This window comes from Hyperolius riggenbachi, chromosome 7, assembly GCF_040937935.1.
Source record: "Hyperolius riggenbachi isolate aHypRig1 chromosome 7, aHypRig1.pri, whole genome shotgun sequence".
Lineage (NCBI taxonomy): Eukaryota > Metazoa > Chordata > Amphibia > Anura > Hyperoliidae > Hyperolius > Hyperolius riggenbachi.
In genome coordinates this window covers 300,785,738-300,808,059 of record NC_090652.1, presented here as the reverse complement: position 1 = coordinate 300,808,059, position 22,322 = coordinate 300,785,738, and the positions used below count along the sequence as shown (strand labels likewise).

General features: G+C 46.4%; 1 protein-coding gene across 4 annotated transcripts in view; it reads right to left on the bottom strand.

Annotated features, from left to right (window-relative positions):
- XRCC5 (X-ray repair cross complementing 5) overlaps positions 1-22,322 on the bottom strand; it is a 114,951-nt gene that overhangs the window by 5,645 nt on the left and 86,984 nt on the right. For all 4 annotated transcript variants that reach the window (XM_068246081.1, XM_068246080.1, XM_068246084.1 and 1 more), the window contains exons 16-18: positions 20,124-20,193; positions 6,796-6,905; positions 2,522-2,618 (exon numbers count right to left, since the gene is read on the bottom strand). In XM_068246081.1, coding sequence (XP_068102182.1) covers positions 2,522-2,618; positions 6,796-6,905; positions 20,124-20,193 — 277 coding nt within the window. The remainder of the gene's footprint in view (positions 1-2,521; positions 2,619-6,795; positions 6,906-20,123; positions 20,194-22,322) is intronic.

Sequence of the window (22,322 nt, the reverse complement as noted above, 5' to 3'; positions counted from 1 at the left end):
AATATAGCTTCCCTGGTGGTCTACAGTGGGCCAAACATAATGCAAAGTGGGGAAACCACTTGGGGGCCAAATGTGAAGGCTCTGTGGGCCAGATTTGGCCCGCAGGCCGGAGTTTGACATGTATGCACTAGAGGAACCACCAATAGAATTTATATGGCCATCCACTGTCCTCAGGACATCCCCCTTGTATAGAGACAAAAAGTTAGATGGGGACTTCCTCAGTGATGATTAGAAGTATACGGCTTTAATTCAAGATAAAGTGACAATCAAAATACAATCACTTCTGTGGGTCGTAAACCATTAAGGACCCGCCGGCTGTACTCTCTTCCCTCCCTTGTGGAACTATGACATAAAGCATCAAGGTATCTCCAATCAGTAATGCCCGCTCTCAGCCCGACCGGTCTCGGCATCCTGCCATGGTCAGAGGTGCTGAGAGTGAGTGAGCATAACTCCCTTATATAATATTTTAAAGGGAAGATCCGAGCAATTTAAAAATAAAAAATCCACTTACCTGTGGCTTTCCCCAGCCCCTGGCATCCATCCTGTGCCCTTGCCGCAGCTCCGGTGGCTCCCGGGCCCCTCCGGTGGAGATGCCAACCTCGCCAGTTCGGCTTCCGGGTCCTGCTTCTGCGCTCCAGCGTGCGGCTCACGTGGACGCACTGACGTCATCCGGACTGTACAGCGCAGGCTCAGAATTACTGCACCTGCCCAATACAGTCCTGATGATTTAGTGCGACGCTGAGAGCCGCTTGCAAAGGCGCAGTGAACATCCTGCGCCAGAGGGGACCCCGGGCCACCGGCAGGAAGCGGAGCTGCGGCGAGGGCACAGGACGGCTGTCAGGGGCTGGAGGAAGCCCCAGGTAAGTGGATTTTTTATTTTTAATGTGCTTGGATGTGTCCTTTAATATTTACCTGCTGTAATTCCATGATCTTTGTCCACTCCCACATCAGACTGCCGCTATGGAGACTAAGCGACCCTACTCCCTAAGTGTTTTCAATGGCTGCTCTACTGGTCATGTGACTCTTCAGGGCTGCAGGAGACAGCAAGTTTCCCTCCTAGCACAGTCTGTATAAGGCTCCAGATAAGTAATGCTTTGCCAAAACTCCATAATGCCCCCACCCCCGAGTCGCCTACACACTGCGGGCCCATTCACACTTGAGCATTTTGACGGCGCTTTTGGCCAAACGCTCAAACGCTAGCGCTTTTCAAAGCGCTGGGGTAATAAAAGTCTATGGGCCCGTTCTCATTTGGGCGATTTGTGCTAATCACCCAAAAACGCTAAACGCAAACGCGTAGCCTGCATCATTTTCCTACGATTTCCCGGCGATCGCCTTTTAGTGCTATAGAAGCGCAAAGCGTGATCGCTTAAAAAAAAAATCGCCAGGTGTGAATGGTGATTTTTCAAAAAACGCCAGAGCAAAACGCTAGCAAAATCGCTAGCGTTTTGCTATCAGCAAGTGTGAATGGGCCGAGGCCGACCTTTCCTCTTATGAACAATATCAAAATATCGCCACATCCTAGCTGTACTTGTTTGTTTTTCACCACCTTCTTTCACTCCCGTGTGAATATTTTCGGGCCTTGATAACTGAAGTATCAGGCTCGGTTCACATGAGTTAAAAAACAGTCCGTTCCCGGAAAGGAACCGATTGTGACAGATGGGAATGGATCCAACGGTAACCTATGGATCCGTTCAAACTGATCCTAAAAAGGTTTCCCCTGGCGCCCCTCGCAGACTCCTTCCACCTGCTGGGACCCCCAGACACAGGCAAACAAAAATAATCCAGCCATTGTTGTGCGCGGGCACAACAGCGGCTTTCACCTAGGGCTCTGGTGGAAATTGCTGAAAGCGGTTGGGTCCGCTCTACTGCGCAGGCGGCTCCCACGTGATCAGGCTCTGCTATTTCCACCGGAGCCCATCGGAAAGCCGCTAGTGCGTCTGCGTGTCATGTCACTGGATTCATTTTGTTCTGGAGCCCAATGATTACTGCGCCTGCGCACAGCTTTTTGGGTGGTGCCATCACTGGATTAGGGCTGCAGAGGGGGACGGGGAAAGCCTATATAGGATCCAGTCCTCCCAAGTTAAATACCCTGTAGGGCAGCGCTGGGCGAACTACAGCCAGCGGGCCGGTGTGCTGTTGCACAGGTGGCTGGACCCCTCCCATCTCCCTGCAGAGTTGCAAGCGGGCTGCAGGGGATTAGAAACTCACCATCAATCACCGCTTCTCGCGTCGCGTCTCCATGGTTACAGGACGTCACATGATGTGATGTCGTTACGCGCCAGCGTCTTACAAGCTGGTAGCCAGCCTGTAATACGCTGGCACGTCCCGAAGTCACATCATGTGACATCCTGTTGCCATGGAGAAGAGGTGACTGAAGGGGAGTTTAAAATCCCCCGCAGCCCGCTCGCAACCCAAAAGAGAAGGAAGGAGGATTGCTGGGCCGTGTATAGATTGCCCAGCCCTGCTGTAGAGGCACTTTATTACACTACAGGTACACTTTAACAGGATAACATCTGTTTACCTTGAACGACTATATCCCAGAATTCTTTGCGTGTGCCACTGACCAGCCTCTCTTTCAGGGACTGTAGGAAATTGTTGAAGTTCTGGGCCTGTGACAACTACAAGAAGAAATGAGATCACCTGATTATTGATTACAATACACAACACCCTTACCAATATATGTAATGACAATATGTCCAGCAATGCTGTAAAGCTGGATGCGATCAGACCGATAATGAGATCTGATAGCGATCGGATATAGAAGAAAGCTAGCGTACACATGAATACAATTTATTTTAGATTCCAAACAGATTTCCAACCATTTTTGTGAACAGATATTGATAAAAAAAAAAAAAAAAAATCGACTGAAAGGTCGTATACCTGGAGCCATCTCCAGTATTTCGATCTATAATTTCTAGCCTGTCCGATCTACTTCCAATCGGGAAAGAGATGGATTTTGAGCTTGGAATCAGGGAATAGTAATCTGCAGGCTGTATAATTTTTTTGCCACGATCCAATCATTTTCTCATTCAGAAATGGGATCTGTGGAAATTGCATGGTCTGTACCACCCTAAAGGTGCCGCCAATTTACAATTTTTTTGTTCAATTTTACCCCAATTTGATTAAACCGATCAGTTGTACCGAGGAATTGAAAGTTTTTTTTATTTGCGATTGAGAAATCCAATCGAATTTCCTGTTTTTTTTTCGAATTCTTGATAGTGGATGCGTGTTCAATTTTACCCTGATTTGATTAAAACAATCAGTTGTACAGAGGAAATGAAAGGTTTTTTGTTTGCGATTGAGAGATAAGATCAAATTTCCAGCTTTTTCTCGATTTCTTGAGATTGGACGTTCGTTGGAACTTTCCAACCAACTTTATCAAGAATTGTATGGTGTGTGATGGATTGTCAAATTGTGTTGAACCAGAATAAATTATACATAACTGTTTAGTATAACCCAAAGCTTGTTGTTTGTATAAACATCAAAAAGGATGGAATTATGAAAGAGTATGCATATGTATAGAATGAAAATATGGAGACTCAGTTCTCCAATATGAATGTTCTATTCACCATTAGTACTATACAGGGAGTGCAGAATTATTAGGCAAATGAGTATTTTGACCACATCATCCTCTTTATGCATGTTGTCTTACTCCGAGCTGTATAGGTTTGAAAGCCTACTACCAATTAAGCATATTAGGTGATGTGCATCTCTGTAATGAGAAGGGGTGTGGTCTAATGACATCAACACCCTATATCAGGTATGCATAATTATTAGGCAACTTCCTTTCCTTTGGCAAAATGGGTCAAAAGAAGGACTTGACAGGTTTAGAAAAGTCAAAAATAGTGAGATATCTTGCAGAGGGATGCAGCACTCTTAAAATTGCAAAGCTTCTGAAGCGTGATCATTGAACAATCAAGCGTTTAATTCAAAATAGTCAACAGGGTCGCAAGAAGCGTGTGGAAAAACCAAGCCGCAAAATAACTGCCCATGAACTGAGAAAAGTCAAGCGTGCAGCTGCCAAGATGCCACTTGCCACCAGTTTGGCCATATTTCAGAGCTGCAACATCACTGGAGTGCCCAAAAGCACAAGGTGTGCAATACTCAGAGACATGGCCAAGGTAAGAAAGGCTGAAAGATGACCACCACTGAACAAGACACACAAGCTGAAAAGTCAAGACTGGGCCAAGAAACCTCTCAAGACTGATTTTTCTAAGGTTTTATGGACTGATGAAATGAGAGTGAGTCTTGATGGGCCAGATGGATGGGCCCGTGGCTGGATTGGTAAAGGGCAGAGAGCTCCAGTCCGACTCAGACGCCAGCAAGGTGGAGGTGGAGTACTGGTTTGGGCTGGTATCATCAAAGATGAGCTTGTGGGGCCTTTTCGGGTTGAGGATGGAGTCAAGCTCAACTCCCAGTCCTACTGCCAGTTTCTGGAAGACACCTTCAAGCAGTGGTACAGGAAGAAGTCTGCATCCTTCAAGAAAAACATGATTTTCATGCAGGACAATGCTCCATCACACGCGTCCAAGTACTCCACAGCGTGGCTGGCAATAAAGGGTATAAAAGAAGAAAAACTAATGACATGGCCTCCTTGTTCACCTGATCTGAACCCCATTGAGAACCTGTGGTCCATCATAAAATGTGAGATTTACAAGGAGGGAAAACAGTACACCTCTCTGAACAGTGTCTGGGAGGCTGTGGTTGCTGCTGCACGCAATCTTGATGGTGAACAGATCCAAAACACTGACAGAATCCATGAATGGCAGACTTTTGAGTGTCCTTGCAAAGAAAGGTGGCTATATTGGTCACTGATTTGTTTTTGTTTTGTTTTTGAATGTCATAAATGTATATTTGTGAATGTTGAGTTGTTATATTAGTTTCACTGGTAAAGATAAATAATTGAAATGGGTATATATTTGTTTTTTGTTAAGTTGCCTAATAATTATGCACAGTAATAGTCACCTGCACACACAGATATCCCCCTTAAATAGCTAAAACTAAAAACAAACTAAAAACTACTTTCAATAATATTCAGCTTTGATATTAATGAGTTTTTGGGGTTCATTGAGAACATGGTTGTTGTTCAATAATAAAATTATTCCTCAAAAATACAACTTGCCTAAGAGATTAGAAGAGCTCACGGCTCGTCTAAATGATACACTAGGCAAATTCAATGAGATCTGGAGGCCATGGGATGTATGGTGGATTACACAGGAATATGGAGATATAGTCTGAAACTACCAGAATATATCATATTGAAGGAATTTATACTTCCCCTTTCTATCATTAAACGATAATAATAACTTCAGTGTATGTGATCGCTGTCTGGGCTGCGATGGGTCGAAATTGAAACTCGCTTCTTTATAATCTATCCTACACCTCTTTTTCTCTCTTCATCTTCCCCACCTGTTTTCCTACCTTTCTGATTTTGTTATTGCCAGCATTAGATTAGATACTATAGACCCAAATACGCATCTGAATACATATCTTAACCAGTCTGTCAAATAATGGCATTAGCAGTATACATTGAGTGCACTTGGCGTGCATTCATATCTATACTACATAGGTAATATATACGTATACGTACTATTTTATTGATTCTACGAATTGAAAATCAGTTACTATGTCAGAGATAATAGATCTACGTCAAGGGGACCACTTGAGTGTATGATCCCACAGGGCCTCAGGTTCCTCTTGGTGCTGATAAAAGATTCTTATAATCTAACTCCGATCATATAGTTAAGCGCACATGAGTGGCAGACATGTGCAACCTTCTTAGCTTAAGTAAAGTTTTCAATATGTTAAAATACTTGTTATTCTTTCAATTAGTGGTTATAAAGGGATATGTTCGTTTATTCTACTCACTTGGTTATGGACTTTAGAAGTCAACGCAGCTGGTTGACCTATTGTATATGAAAATCTGTCATCAATGTAACCAGGTGTACCACCTACAGTTCCCTTGTATCAATATCATACTTTCTATATGTTATGTGTAAAACTTTAAATAAAGAATCTTTAAAAAAAAAAAAATACAGCTTGCCTAATAATTCTGCACTCCCTGTATATATAATTCATTATCTCATAAATTTATTTTCAAATACAGGTCTGTTTTAAAGGACTTATTCCTAACCCTGTAAATATATGTAAACAGAATAAGAAGTACATTTCTTAAAATGAGCCATAAATTACTTTTCTCCTATGTTGCTGTCACTTACAGTAAGTAGTAGAAATCTGACATTACCGACTGGTTTTGGATTAGCCCATCTTCTCATAGGGGGGTTCTCAGGGTTTTACTTACTTTCAAAAGCACTTAGTGAATGGCAGTTGCTTCGTCCAACTGCCAAAAAAAGTGTGCAGCGAGCAGGGAGACTGGCCAGCATCTTTGTATAAATCTATTCCAGGGAGTGTCTTTATAAAGAATAAAGACCATGCGGAGAAACCCCCATGGAGAGGTGGACTAGCCCAAAATCTGTTGGTAATGTCAAATTTGCTCACCGTACACTTTTTGGGCAGTAGGACGGAGCAACTGCCACTTACTGAGTGCTTTTGAAAATAAAGAAAACCCTGAGAACCCCCCATGAGGAGATGAGCTAGTTCAAAACCGGTCGGTTTTGTCAGATTTCTACTAGCTACTGTATGTGACAGCAACATATGAGAAAAGTAATTTATGGCTCATTTTATCCTGGAAGAAACTTACTTATTTGTATGTGTTTACATATATTTAAAATTTTAAGATTTTCACAATGCTTTTATCAGGTACAGAAAATGAGATATTTCCTGGCGGTTACTCACCCGTATGGCCTCTGCCCGGAAGCACTTCATACAGCTCATGCTCTTGGCGTAATACTGAGACTGTTTGGTGTCCAGGAACTCGTAGATCCGTTGGATCAGCTGGCAACTCACTGCGAGACACAAGCAAAGCATGTTATACTGGGAATAAATACACCAGGATTCTTTTGGTGATTTTCTCATACAAGTGAATGGAAATCAATGGATGGATTATCCAAGCCTGCAATTTTACCAGGCAGTGGTTTTTATGGTTATGGTCTAGAAACCAATCTGTATTTTTTTTTTTTGCATTTCACTCAATAGGTGCCATCGTGAGCATAAAACCACGAACACTGTGAACTTCCCACTTGAGAATTGGACACGGCACATTCTTACAGTTGATTGGTGCAGTGCGTAACTTTTGGAAAGAATATCTTGAAATGGAAAAATCTATTCTATCCATAGAGAGTCAGGGCTGGTTCATACTACAAGAACTTTTTGCAAGCATTTGTGATTTGAAAAAGCTCTTGCTAATGTAATGCTGTGTATAATGTGATCTCACTAGAGGGATGTGATTTTGTAAAAATCCCCCATAGCATTGCATTAGCAAGAGTTTTTTAAAATCACTGGCGCTTAAAAAGCTCTTGTAGTGTGAACCTGAAGTGAGAGGGATATAGAGGCTGAAATATTCATTAGATTTTAAACAATACAAATGACCTGGCTGCCCTGCTGATCCTCTGTCTGTAATACATTTAGCTATAGACCCTTTACAAGCATGCAGCAGATCAGGTGCTCTGACTTCAAGAGACTTTGAAGCCTCCAAAAAATTAGGTTTTTACTTTAAAAACCTCTTTAACGTAATTGTTCCACCTAAAACGCTGCATCCCCGCAGCTGAAAACGTAATCACCCCTGAATCCCAGGGCAAAAATTCACGACTTTCCTGGTCATTGATTTTGCTGCCCCGGTAGGCAGAGCTTTGGGCTGTAGCTCTGCCTCCAAAGCGCGTCAATCTGCGCTGATCGCCGCCTCTCCCCGCCCCTCTCAGTGAAAGAAGACTGAGAGGGGCGGGGAGAGGCAACGATCCGTGCAGATGGACGGGAGTAGAGGCAGAGCTACATCCCAAAGCTCTGCCTCTACATGGAGGGAGCCCCAAAATCAGCCCCAGGGAGTTTTGGGTCGTTAATCGAGTTTCCAGCCGCGGGTATGCAGCTTTTCAGGTGGGGCAATTATGTTAAAGAAGTTTTTAAAGTAAAAACCTGATTTTTTTGGAGACTTCAGAGTCACTTCAAAGGAAACCTGAACTGAGTACAATTATTTAAAATAAACACATGAGGTAACTTCAAATGAACATTACATAGTTGACTTGCCATCAGTTCCTCTCAGAAGCTCACCATTTTCTTCTGACAATGATCCCTTCCAGTTCTGACAACATTTTGTCAGAACTGAAATATATCAGTTGCTGTCAGTTATAGCTGAGTGGACAACTGATGTGCCAGGTAATGTCCATGATTCCCTATGGCTCAAGTGGGCGATGTTACAGTGTAACAGTGTGCTGACCAGAAAGCTGTTATGGGGTAATGGACATTTTCGAAATGGAGGACGGAGAATTCCATTGATCACAGTGGACAAACAGGAGACATGAGAGGAGAAAGAGATTGAGGAGTAGACTACATGGGAGGTAAGTATGACTTGTTTATGTTTATTTTGACTTTTAATTTTCAGTTCAGGTTTTCTTTAAGTCTGACTAGATTAGCTGCATGCTTGTTTCAGGTGTGTGATTCAGACACTACTGATGCATGCAAGATCAGCAGGACAAACCCGGCAACTGGTATTATTTAAAAGGAAGTAAATATACCTCTCGTTTCAGGTTCCTTTTAAAACCTCCAATGCTGGGTACACACGATGCTATTTCCCGTCCGATCAACAGGAATCAATAATTTCCGTCAACGGGATTGATAACGGGATTGATTTTCTAAAGTTATCACGGGAACATCGATCCCATTATCAATAGGAGTAGTTTGGACATGTACACACGATGCAACTTCCTGTCAGATTACCTGTCCATCGGACAGGAAATTGCATCTTGTGTACCCAGCATGAGGCTTGTTATTTCCTGTTAGTAGAGATGAGGTCTTAAGGCTGACACCTACTTCCTGTGAACTACAAAGCTCCACCTACTCATCTAGACACAGTTTTCTCCTACGACTCATTTGTCATTTTCTCTTTAAAATAACTTTCAGCTCTTTGCAATTGAAAAAGTACCAAAAGGTTAGTAAGGCCCCGTTTACACTTAATCAGTTGCTCTCAGTTATAACTGAAAGAACAAATGATTTTCAAAGTAAGTCCCATGTTTTCCTATGGCACCTTTCACACTTAAAGAGGAACTCCAGTGAACATTTTTACTGCTGGCAGGTGATGTAGCTGCTGCATGTTTTTTTGGCAGCTGTAAACAGCTATTTCCCACAATGCAGCAAAGTTCACAGACAGGAAACTGCCAAGAGTACGTACTTTTCTTGTTTCTTGTGTGAGGGGTTTCACCACAATATCAGCCATACAGCGCCCCCTGATGGTCTGTTTGTGAAAAGGAAAAGATTTATCATGTAAAAGGGGGTATCAGCTACTGATTGAGATAAAGTTTAAATCTTGGTCGGAGTTTCTCTTTAAAGGGAAGGTTCAGGGAGGGAAGTGAAAAAATAAAAATCAATTTCCACTTACCTGGGGCTTCCTCCAGCCCGTGGCAGGCAGGAGGTGCCCTCGCCGCCGCTCCGCAGGCTCTCGGTGGTCTCCGGTGCCCGACCCGACCTGGCCAGGCCGGCTGCCAGGTCGGGCTCTTCTGCGCTCCAAGGCCCGGCACTTCTGCGTCCCACGCGGGCGCGCTGACGTCATCGGACGTCCTCCGGGCTGTACTGCGCAGGCGCAGTAGTTCTGCGCCTGCGCACTACAGCCCGGAGGATGTCCGATGACGTCAGCGTGCCGGGCCTTGGAGCGCAGAAGAGCCCGACCTGGCAGCCGGCCTGGCCAGGTCGGGTCGGCCACCGGGAGCCTGCGGAGCGGCGGCGAGGGCACCTCCTGCCTGCCACGGGCTGGAGGAAGCCCCAGGTAAGTGGAAATTGATTTTTATTTTTTCACTCCCTTCCCTGAACCTTCCCTTTAATGCATTTTAACTGAAATCTTCTCACAATGCAGTTCTATGGAGAAGAAAAAAAAAACGCGTACCAACTGATTAAGTGTAAACGTCGTCTGAAAAAAAAGTTCAGTAGAGTCTCAGTTGTCCGACACCAACGGGGATCGGCTGATGCCGGGTAAATGGGCTTTCTGGTTGCTTGAGACTTAATGGTAAAAATAGGCCTAGCTAATACAGTACTTTACCCCGCTCTATATACATATAATCTCTGTATTAAATGTTAAACTACAGTAACTTAAAGAGGAACTCCAGTGAAAATAATGTAATAAAAAAAGTGCTTCATTTTTACAATAATCATGTATAAAGGATTTAGTCAGTGTTTGCCCATTGTAAATTTTTTTAAATCCCTGATTTATATTCTGACATTTATCACATGGTGACATTTTTACTGCTGGCAAGTGATGTAGCTGCTGCTTGCTGTTTTGGCATTTGGAAACAGCTGTAAACAGCTATTTCCCACAATGCAACAGGGTTCACAGACAGGAAACTGCCAAGAGTACGTACTCAGAATTTCTTTGTGGGAGGGGTTTTACCACAATATCAGTCATACAGCCCCCCCCCCCCCCCCCCCTGATGGTCTGTTTGTGAAAAGGAATAGATTTCTCATGTAATAGGGGGTATCAGCTACTGATTGGGATAAAGTTCAAATCTTGGTCGGAGTTTCTCTTTAAAGCATAACAACAGTGGGGGAGCCGTGGAACTCAGCCTAAGCACAGCAGAGCCAACAAACAGCCTAAGAAGTTGGCCTTCGCCACTGTGAGTATTGCCGGTGATTTGTGTTGGTTGAGACTGCTGGTTAGTTCCAGAGAATTGTTCTGATTGGTTGAGACTGCTGGTTAGTTGAGTTTTGGATAAATGAGACTCTGCTGTACTATCATTATTATTTGGAATATTTTCTTGCATGTTGGTGGTTTAAAAAGTATTTTATTTACAAGGTTTGAATTTATTACGTAGGAAAAAACTCAGCTGAAAAAGGTAATTGCATATCAGTGTTCTCCCCAGGCTCTTTTAGCCGGGTGCTACACCCGGCTAGTTTTGGAGACCACCCGGCTGTTATCAGCAGAGTTGCACACAGAAGCACCAGCCCTGCATTCTCTCTTCTCGCCCCACCCGGCTACTTTTTCATGCCACCCGGTTGGAAAAAAATTCTGGGGAGAACAATGGGCCTTGATTTCTAACAGCATGCAGAGATACTAACAAATGTAGTCTGTCATCTATTATTCCTCCCAGCTTGGATATGATACTATTCTGCCTTACCGATCCTTCCAGCAGCTGAATCCAGACAGAAGAGGAAGGAACATGTCATGTAGCGACAAGAACATATGGCCCATGTAACAGGCATTCTGTTCAGCGCTATGCTTCTATACAACGCTTACATTCACACATCATCCTGATTACGCCGAGGCACCAGAAATAGAGTAAAATATTTAAAATCAGTTTAAGAAGGGAGCTAGAGGTGGACTTACCTCTCCAACTAGGCTCAAAACAGTCTATAATCATTATCAGTGTTTCACGGGTCTATGCCCGCTTCATCAGGTTATAAAAGGAATAACCGTTATCAGAATCAAAGCCAGCAAAAGCGCCTCCACTGCATTTGATTCTAATAACAGTTACTCCTGTGATAGCCCGATGAGGCTGGCCTGGACCAGTGAAACGCGTTGCAAATTTTAGAGCTACGAATAAAGCGATTTTTCTGAGTCTACTTAGGGAGGCAAGTCCAGAGCCGGGACAAGGTCCTCCAGCACCCAAGGCTGAGTCACCAAAGTGCGCCCTCCATCCCTCCACCCCAGCCGTCACACACTGATTGCTATTAGACTAAGAGGCACCCCAGGGCCCCCCACACCTTAATCTCTAGTTATCTGGCTTGTAGTCACTTCCATGTATCTCCTTTTCTTATTTCTTTCTGCTTCATACACAATTAGGAATGACAGCTGAATGAATTGTGCGCCCCCTCCTACACTGCGCCCTGAGGCTGGAGCCTCTCCAGCCTATGAATCGGCCCGGCCCTGGGTAAGTCCACCACTACCAGAACACGGCGGCTCGCCCAAGACCGCGTAATGCCAATTGGCGTCAAGTCCTGGGGGCGTGTTTTGTTGGGGATCGCGAGCGCCGATGCGTCATCAGTCTCCCATCGGCGATCGCCGCTAATATTTACATTGTACAGTGCTGCCATCTACGGCAGCACTGTACTGGGGACAGCCGTGTCACTCGACTGTCCCCTCTGGAGGCTCAGGAGTGATTGGCTCTCATAGGCTGATACCTATGACAGCCAATAGCTGTCAATGGCTGGCGGGGGAAGGGAGGGCTGGGGAAAAAAAAAGAATAATAAAATATAAAGTTTTATTTAAAAAAAAACAAACACTTAAATTAATAATAATAAAAAAAAGCCTGCAGCAGCGATCAGACCCCACCAACAGAAATCTTTGTTGGTGGGCAGAAAAGGGGGGGGATTAATTTGTGTGCATGGATCTGTGGCTCTGCAGCAAGCCGTTACAGCTGCAGAGCCCTAATTTGCAAAAAATAGCCAGGCGGTAAAGCCTGCGGTCCTTAAGAGGTTAAACTTATTTAAATATTTAACTCTATTTCTGGCACCTCTGTTCATATACTAATTCTAAATTTTAAGCCCCCCCTTGATGGAGGAGGGTTACCCCGCTATCTTTTTCCTGTCTACAGAGACCGACCTTTTAACCTGAATGGGGTCGGGCCAAATCTCCCCACCTCCCAATAGAGTGGTTGCCTTAGTGGTAGCGCACACTTGTGAGTATCTCTCTTTCTCACTATCTGGGCTCTTTATTATTTCTCCCTTTAAAGACTCCTAGATTCTGCCTCATTCAGTCCTGGGTTTATACTGGCATTAATTAACGACAAAACTCATCACGCTTTATGCTGTGCTTTCCTCCCATCTGCTGTCCTCTGCGACCGCTGGAGCCCGACAACGCCGGCAAATCTCCGACGCGTTACCTGATCCGTGAAAACCGCCGTTCTGCGCAGATTTCATTAGCTGCAGTAACTAACGAAATCCGGAACACTTTTAACACTCGGCTTCCCAAGTCACAGCTTAAGCTTCTGCTATTAAAAACTGGCAGCAGTAAAAAGCTGCGCTCTTCAGAGTGAAAAACGTGAAATACGTTCCTCTGTCACTCCCCCCCCTCCCTTTATTAGCTGAGAAAATGTCTCCCCACTGGAGTGTTAAATTAAATCCTCCAGCAGGGAAGATTGTGCGTGGCGCGGGGGGAAACAGACGGGGCATGTCGCAGCGGGAGCTGAAATATATCTTTATTACCAAAGTAGGCGGATATATGGAGGGCAGTGCACCCCTGCAGGAGTTTGCGGGGAAATTGAGAGTCAGCGAGGAGTCCTCGGACCGCATAAAACGCTGCAGATCGCTAGCGGAGGGCTCTGCCCGCCACAAATCTCCCAAGAAGCCTTTCTCATTGTAAATGCTGCATTCATCTCTGCAAGGTGGGACGCGCGGGGGGTTCTCAATCAGCCGTCTAACACATCGTGCTGTTTAACACATTGTGGACGCACAATGCAGCATGAGAGGCCATTTGCTGGCAGAGGCCTGCAGCAGCACAGAGTATTTCAGAAAAGAAGACTTAAAGAAAACCTGTAACAACAAAAAGTTCCCCGGGGGGGTACTCACCTCGGTAGGGGGAAGCCTCCGGATCCTATTGAGGCTTCCCCTGTCCTCCTGTGTCTCATGGCGATCTCGCTCTGGCCCTCCGAACAGCGGGGATGGAAATATTTATACTTTCCCGGCTCCAGCGCAGGCGCTGTTGTGGCTCTCTGCTCGGGGATAGGCGGAAATACCCGATCGCTGTCGAGCCGCTCTACTGTGCAGTAGAGCAGACCTGACGGAGATCGGCTATTTCCGCCTATCTCCGAGCGGAGAGCCACAACAGCGCCACCTGCTGGAGCCTGGAAAGGTAAATACATTTAGCTTGTCAGGCTTGTCGAGGGAGGATTCCGGGACACTTCGGGGGAGCCAGCGCTGGACTGCCTGCAGCTACAGGGGAGGGGGAAGCCTCATTGGGACCCTGAGGCTTACCCCTCCCGAGGTGAGTACCCCCCAGGGGAACTTTTTTTGTTACAGGTTCTCTTAAAGGTCGCCATACATCTCTCGGACTTGGCAGCCCATCGACCATCTGATTCAATCATTTGGGGCAGAAATTGGTCATATGTATAGATCTGCAAGATGTTGGACCATTGTGGTCGATCGGGTGTGTGACAGTAATGGCAAACGATATTGGGACGAGCGAAGAACGCAACGAAACCCCCGGCGTTGTCCTCCCTAATGTCAAATGTTCCCCCGCGGTGCACTATATTTTACCTGTCCGTGTCCACCGCTGGCTCCGGGCTTCGTCCGCAATGCACATACACGCTTCCCACGTGGTTGTCAGCGTATACGTGGCGCATGTCTCACGTCACACACACAGTGGACGCGGCGTCACAAGGCCGATTCCAAGAGATTTCATGCTGAAATTGAACAAGAATTGGCCTGCAGTGTATGGGCAGCCAACAGATCTCTCTCCGATCAGATTTGATGCCTCGGGCAGTGATAAGCCAGGCAGAACGCAGAGAGCATTGTCCGCTATACTCACCCTGCCCACCATGTGACGTAGCCCACGCGACACTCAGTCGACCCCCCCGTAGCAACGGAAAGTGTCTCTAGTCTACCCTGACCAGCCTCAGCAGCCCTGCAATGTCACCCTAGGGTCTGAGTTCCGATCCCTGCCCAGCTATATGTCTCGTACATCTGTACAAAGCAATGTCACCCTAGGGTCTGAGTTCCGATCCCTGCCCAACTATATGTCTCGTACATCTGTACAAAGCAATGTCACCCTAGGGTCTGAGTTCCGATCCCTGCCCAGCTATATGTCTCGTACATCTGTACAAAGCAATGTCACCCTAGGGTTTGAGTTCCGATCCCTGCCCAGCTATATGTCTCGTACATCTCTACAAAGCTTTAGGATCCTGAATTGTATCCTTCGGGCGATAGGCAAGTAACTGAGGGACCGACATCTTGTTAGTATTAGAGGAGCGAAATAAGAGGCGGGGTTCATGATAGATGGGGCGGGACCAGCTAGTTAGCAGGTAGGCCACAAAATGAACTAGGGAATTAAAGTGTACCCCGAGGCAACCCTTGCGTCAAAAAAGAGATACTTAATTAATAATAGGGAAGCCTCTGGATCCTGTAGTGGCTTCCCACGCTGACCTCCGGACCACTGTTGGCGCTCGCAGTTCCCCAAAAGAAATCCAAAAAGAACCTCTCGATTTTAAAGTGTACCCCAGGCGGCACAGGGGGTGAGGGGGTTATTTCAGGTGGGACACAGAGGAATGTTACATGCTCTATGCCATGCCTCTGTGTCCCCTCTATGCAACGCTCTCTGCCCTCCCTGCACTGCACTGTCACCCATCCAAATTGCTGACATGCAGCTTGTCGGCAATCTCGAGGGGGGAGGGGCATCTCTTGCAGGAGTGGCACTCCTGCAAAACGCCCAGTCTTGGTGCCAGGAACGCCTCCTCCCTCCTCTCACTGGCCCTTCGCTGACTATCCCCCACCCATTCCCCGCCTTTCTGAGCTCCGTTTCTCGGATGAGAGCACAGACCTCTGAATGCAGCGTCGTGACCCCTGAAAGGGAAAGTAAGCAGTTACAGGGTTTAGGGGGTGGCAGGGGTGGAGGTTATGAATCTGGCTTGCCCCCCGGATCAAGTAGTATGTTTTTTAATCCAAAAAAGGTTGCAGGATGGCTGTGCTCACGGGGGTGCAACGCAGACAGCACATGAAGGCGAGCCAGAGGGTCTAGGCTAGTAGGGGCAAGGTAAGTATCTTTAAATCAAGTGAAATGAGTACTATTAGTACTGTAGATGGAACTTATACTTATGGAAATCTGAGCCTGGAAAGTAGGAAAGCGGCCAACAGACCCACAGATGCGTTTCCCTCTCTCTTCTGCAGAGTAACCCGCGAAGTCAGCACACGGCGGATCCCACTGACACTATATCAGGCGGAAGCAGGCTCAATCGCTCTCTGTAATCACCATACATCTCGGCAATGACACACTCAGCCGGCTCGCATATATCTGTCAGCGGCAACTGCCAACGCCGAGGAAATAAAAAAAGTCCGGGGGGCATATTTCCTCTATCCCAAGACGTGACGCAAGGCCAGTCGCTGCAGATCACAGACAGGAAGAGAAGAGATTGCCCATATCCCGCGCTCATCTTTGCACCGCTACTAACTCTGCATTAAAATGAACCTAAATCGAAAAAAAACCCGAGTTTCACTTACTGGGCTTTTGGCAGCCCCCCGCAGCCGCTCTGTGTCCGTGGCGTCACTGATCGATCCTGCAGTCCCTCACAGCATCCCTCATTTGGATGTGTGACCCCAGTCCGTGCACCTCCTGATCGTGCTCCCATGGATGGGGGGACAATACGGGGAAATCTGTACTGCTCATGCGCTGAATGCTCCTGGCAACAGAAGCACGATCGAGGACGCGCGAAGCCACGCATGCACAGTGGCCATCGACTCACCGAGTCTCCTAACTGAAAGAGGGGCGCGGCGGGGGACTAGAGGATTGCTCAGTGACAACGTGGGCACAGGGCGGCTACTGGGAGCTGGTAGAAGCCCCAGGTAACAACTTTGCTTTTTGTTCAATTTAGGTTCCCTTAAAGCTGTCAAATCCCAAACCACAACTGGAGCATGATAAGTTTATTTTCTCAACAAATTTGATTTAAGAAACAAAAGGGAAAGAGAGCCCTGGTCAATTGGCCGTACAGTCTAAATGGTCAAGGGGTAGGACAATAGGTGAAGGGAAGCAGAGTATAAGATGGTAAAATTGCTGTCAGTTGCCAGGGTGACCTATGAAGGAGCGTTTGCTTGCCTGAAGAGGTGAGTTTTCAGATTGCATCTAAAAAGGGCAAGTGTGGGTAAGAGGCTGAGGTCTTGAGGGAGAGTGCTCCTTTAATAAGCACTACCCTTCAGCCACTGGTGCACATTTCCCGTAAACTGGTATCGGAGCTGTAGTGAATCTTCAAGTTATGTAACCTGTTTCAATAAAAAGATTTTTCATATTTTTGGACCATTGAGCGGAACTTCACCTTTTTTACTGTCAGTATCGGAGCTGTACTTGGAACTTCCTGTTTGCTTCAGATTACCTTCCTACCTGCACTTGGGGGGCTGCCTGCGCTGCTCTCACCCCCTTGGGGTGTAGCTTGGTGGTCCCAGGCAGTGTGTCAGTGCTTGCGACAGTGCCTGTACTGCTAGTTCACAAACAGAAAGACACCTATTCAAGGTTGTAGGCTAGCAAGTCCAATATCGTAAATATCAATGAATAAATAATCCAACTAATATTCATCCATAAAGAAATAACAATTTATTGGGGACATATCCCATAAAACAGGGCTGTCCCTCTCCCCTCTCTGTATGCCACTAACAGGTGAGTTTCCGTCTTATCGGCACGGAGCTCTATAACTCAGCATATGTATTGGGAACTGTTGAGGTTTTTGTACTGAGACCAAAGTGATCTCTCTTCATTCATTTTGCACTAAGTCATTGCTCTGAACACTTTTTCCTGGATCTTTTTTACATGTTGCTGTTCATGTCATATTTTTTGTAAATATATTTTGAGGTTTTTTTTTAGGGTTTTCTATTGGTCTTTTTGCACAGTTGCACTGAGATTCAGCATTTAGCACCATACACTGGTCGATTTGCCATCAGATAGATCCCTCTCTGATTGAATCTGATCAGAGAGGGATCGTATGGCTGCCCTTACTGCAAACAGATTGTGAATCAATTTCAGCATTAAACCGATCACAATCTGTGGTGGTAATGCCGCTGCCGCCCAGAACCCCCCCCCCCCCCCCCCCGCATACATTACCTGCTCCGGCCGGCGCGAGTCCTCCGGTCTCCGCTAGGTTCCGGCTGGCTTCACTACTTTCTGTCCGGGGAAGTTTAAACAGTAGAGGGCGCTCTACTGTTTAAACTTCCTGCCGGGACAGGAAGCGAAGCCAGCCACTCCGGAATCCGGAACCCAGCGGAGATGAAGACAGTGGTGACAGCGGGAACTCGCGCCGGCCGGAGCAGGTAATGTATTGCCGCTGTATTGCGTTGGTCGTCGGGCATTCGAACGCCGCTATCGACGCACTCCCGACCTGCCGGTGATCGAGCAAAATCTTCCGCACGGACGGATCGACGGGAACAATTGAATTCGGACGGAAATCGTTCGTTCTGTCAGCGTTTGCGCAACGATTTCACAGCAGATTCGATCACAGCGATCGAATCTGCTGTATATCGGCGGGAAAATCGTTAGGTGTATGGGCCCCTCCATTGTATCTACAATTACCATTGTAATATTTCCACAATTACAGCATGCTAGGAGGGGTACTGCTTCCCTGCAGTTCATTTTGGGGGATTTTACTGTACTGTTTTTAATTCTTTTTATGGGATACGTAATAAAATTATTTCTTCATGGATACTTATTAGCTTGATTATTCATTGATACTTGTGATATTGGGCTTGCTAGCCTACAACCTTGAATAGGTGTTTCTGAACTTGTGCTAATTACCTCCTAGGTAACACCACTAAGAATCTTTCATGCTCTATATCTTTTTGTGTGCATAGTGCCTGTACTGCTGACCCGTTTGGAAACTTAGAGCACCCCAAAGATAATGTAGCTCCCAAGCCACATACAAGTGTTTACATGACACAGCCTGCACGCACCACTGCGAAATACTCCAGCAACAGAGGAAGAGATCATACATGCCCACCAGGAATACTAAACAGGGTATTTACAAACGACTATTTGATTGTTTTTAGATCATGAGCATCTGCTGACTAAGGCCTCGATTCATCAAGACTTATCGAATTGGTTAACGACAGTTCGGTAAAATACCGAATTCTTAAGTTGATTTCAGGATTCATCAAATTTATCTACAGCTGTTAGCGAGCATTCTGTAATAATTCGTTAATGATGTGATAAAACGGAAATAAAGTGCAATTCATGAAAATGAAAGTGGGCGTGGTTTAGCGTTACATTTAGGATTAGTTATCTCCTTCACTGCTCTGTCGTTATTCCTGTCAGATCATTGCTGACAGAGAAGATGGAGCCATTTGAAGTAGTTATGTATCAGCTGAGAGTGATTCAAAGGTGCAGAAGGGCAAGAATAAGGCCTAGAACTATATCAATTTGCAAGAGAATGGATTTATTTGCTATACCAGGACATCAGCATTTCTCTTGAATCCTCTTGTAAGAGAACACAGGCAGTGTCAGGGGTAACTAATTTGTTAGCTGCACTACATTTTTTCAGAAAAGTCTCCTATCAAATTGTGGGATTGTCCCAACCACTTCCAGAATCCTGGTCCAGGTGTTAAGCCTTATTCAGAATGTTGCTACGTAGTGTTCAAAGGACTGCCTTTTAACCCACAATTCCACGGGAATCTTATGGCCTTGTGTTAAATTACCGCTGTAAAATGGAAATATCGACACGTTACCGAATGGTTACCATTGTTATCGATATTTTATCGAAATCACACCGAATGCGGAACAACCTTGATGAATACAACTAGAAATCGATAAACTTCGAATTCGGTAATTTAACAAACTGGAAAAAGTTATCTCAAAGACAATGATGAATCGAGGCCTTAAAATGTTTAAGCAGATTTTTCTGATCAAAATAAAGAATTGTTCATAAAAATTGTACCATTAATGGGTGACTTAAAGGAAGGATCCACGGAGAGAGATAAAAAAATAAAAATACTAATCCACTTACCTGGGGCTTCCTCCAGCCCGTGGCAGGTAGGAGGTGCCCTCGATGCCGCTCCAGAAGGCTCCCGGTCTTCTCCGGTGGCTCAACCGACCTGGCCAGGCCTGCTTCCAGGTCTCACGCGGTCGTTCTGACATCATCGGTCGTCCTCCAGGCTGTACTGCGCATAAGGCTTGTGTCTGCACCCAGAGGCCTAGCAGCTGCAAGCTTCCAGCGGTGGTCTGCCGGTGGACGAGGGATGCCCTTGGATCCCACTACTGAGGTGAGTATATAAGTTTTGCTGTCCCCAGAGTTACAGTTTGCTTTAAGCAGAGCTCACATTAATGCTTTTTATAAATAAATATTAAAAATAAAGAGCATTCTATAAATAAGAAATGTTTTGCAGTAACATAATTTAGCTCTCACCATCTGGGAAGTTTGCGTTTTTCTGACGTGCCAAAGTTCGGAAATCCCCCTCCGGATTCACACTGCCCACCTGAAACGAGAAACGTTTTATTGCTTTCCAATTACAGCCTGATCGTTATTATTATCATCCATTTCCATGGCACGGTTGCAATTCCTGCAGTGCTTTACAGCGAACGCATAACATAACTGCCCATCGGGGGACTCAGTAACCAGCATCCCCACATGTCTGGGGACATCTGCACCCATGCCAGATGTCATCTAACATTTGAATGAGGTTATGTAGTCTACATCTTCGTACACACGCTGGATTGAACTTGGTTGTGGCCACCAATAAAGACCTCCGCAGCCAAGAATCAAAGTAGCGTGTGTACAGCGGCTGCAACACGTCTGCTAAGGTCCGCCACGCTGGATTTTTAACCATCCACGACGGCCAATCCTATTCTCCCCACTCTCCCACCTACGGAAAGCTGCTCTGTCACTCATTCTCCCACCCCTGCATAGCTACAGATGCTACATCTTTAGTACTGGCAGGTGATCTCTTATGACCGAGCATTCTGAAGCCAGTGGAAAAGCTGGTTTCCGAGAATTTTCTGGTGGAGAGAACTCCACCTAGCTAATCAGCCTAGGCTAAATACCAATGTACAGTAAAGCGATATATAGATATAGAATGTGTTTCTGATGCTGAAACAACGCAAATTACCATAAAAGTATCCTGAATAAATTACTGCATTCTACTATATGTCAGAACAGGGCTTCTTTAATCATGTGCAAATCGGATACTAGAGCCGAATCAAGTAGGAGAAACGGGGGGGGGGGGGGAAGGAGAGCAGGCATGTAGTCGGGCAGCAGTGCGCAGGCGCTGGTCGTGCTGCGTGCGTCCTACAGCACATGTCTGTGGCTGTAAGTGCTCTGCGCATGTGCATGACGTAGTGGTGACATTATGTGCAGCACGTTCTCAGCTGTGGACGCCCTCAGCCCGGCCAGTTCCTGTGCTCTAATGCAAGGCGGCAGTGATCCAGAAGAGGCTGCCGAGGGAAGCATTTAGGTAGGATTGGAGGGTAAGGAGGAGAGTTTGTTCTACTTCATTTGGCTCTGGAATTTTTGATACATAGAAATGCCACGAGGTTTGCTGAAGGAAATGTCTCTCATTTCTCGGGCCTGAAGTGTGAATGGAAGAATGTGTCATCACTGTGAATGTTTGAGGCCACCACAACTCCATCTGCCGCCCCCTTCATTGCTGGAAGTGTGTGATTGTCTCTGTGACAGGAGTTCTGGCAGCGCAGAGAGGGCAGCTCATTGCAGGAAGTGTGTGACTGGAGCGGCTGCAGCCTGTCTCTGTGACAGGAGTTCTGGCAGCGCAGCTCATTGCAGGAAGTGTGTGACTGAAGCGGCTGCAGCGTTTCTCTGAGACAGGAGTTCTGGCAGCACAGAGATGAGAGGGCAGCTCATTGCAGGAAGTGTGTGACTGAAGCGGATGCAGCCTGTCTCTGTGACAGGAGTTCTGGCAGCACAGAGAGGAGAGGGCAGCTCATTGCAGGAAGTGTGTGACTGAAGCGGCTGCAGCCTGTCTCTGTGACAGGAGTTCTGGCAGCACAGAGAGGAGAGGGCAGCTCATTGCAGGAAGTGTGTGACTGAAGCGGCTGCAGCCTGTCTCTGTGACAGGAGTTCTGGCAGCACAGAGAGGAGAGGGCAGCTCATTGCAGGAAGTGTGTGACTGAAGCGGCTGCGGCCTGTCTCTGTGACAGGAGTTCTGGCAGCACAGAGAAGAGGGCAGCTCATTGCAGGAAGTGTGTGACTGGAGCGGCTGCGGCCTGTCTCTGTGACAGGAGTTCTGGCAGCGCAGAGGAGAGGGCAGCTCATTGCAGGAAGTGTGTGACTGAAGTGGCTGCGGCCTGTCTCTGTGACAGGAGTTCTGGCAGCGCAGAGGAGAGGGCAGCTTATTGCAGGAAGTGTGTGACTGAAGTGGCTGCAGCCTGTCTCTGTGACAGGAGTTCTGGCAGCGCAGAGAGGGCAGCTCATTGCAGGAAGTGTGTGACTAAAACGGCTGCAGCCTGTCTCTGTGACAGGAGTTCTGGCAGCTCAGAGAGAGGGCAGCTCATTGCAGGAAGTGTGTGACTAAAACGGCTGCAGCCTGTCTCTGTGACAGGAGTTCTGGCAGCAGAGAGGGCAGCTCATTGCAGGAAGTGTGTGACTGAAGCG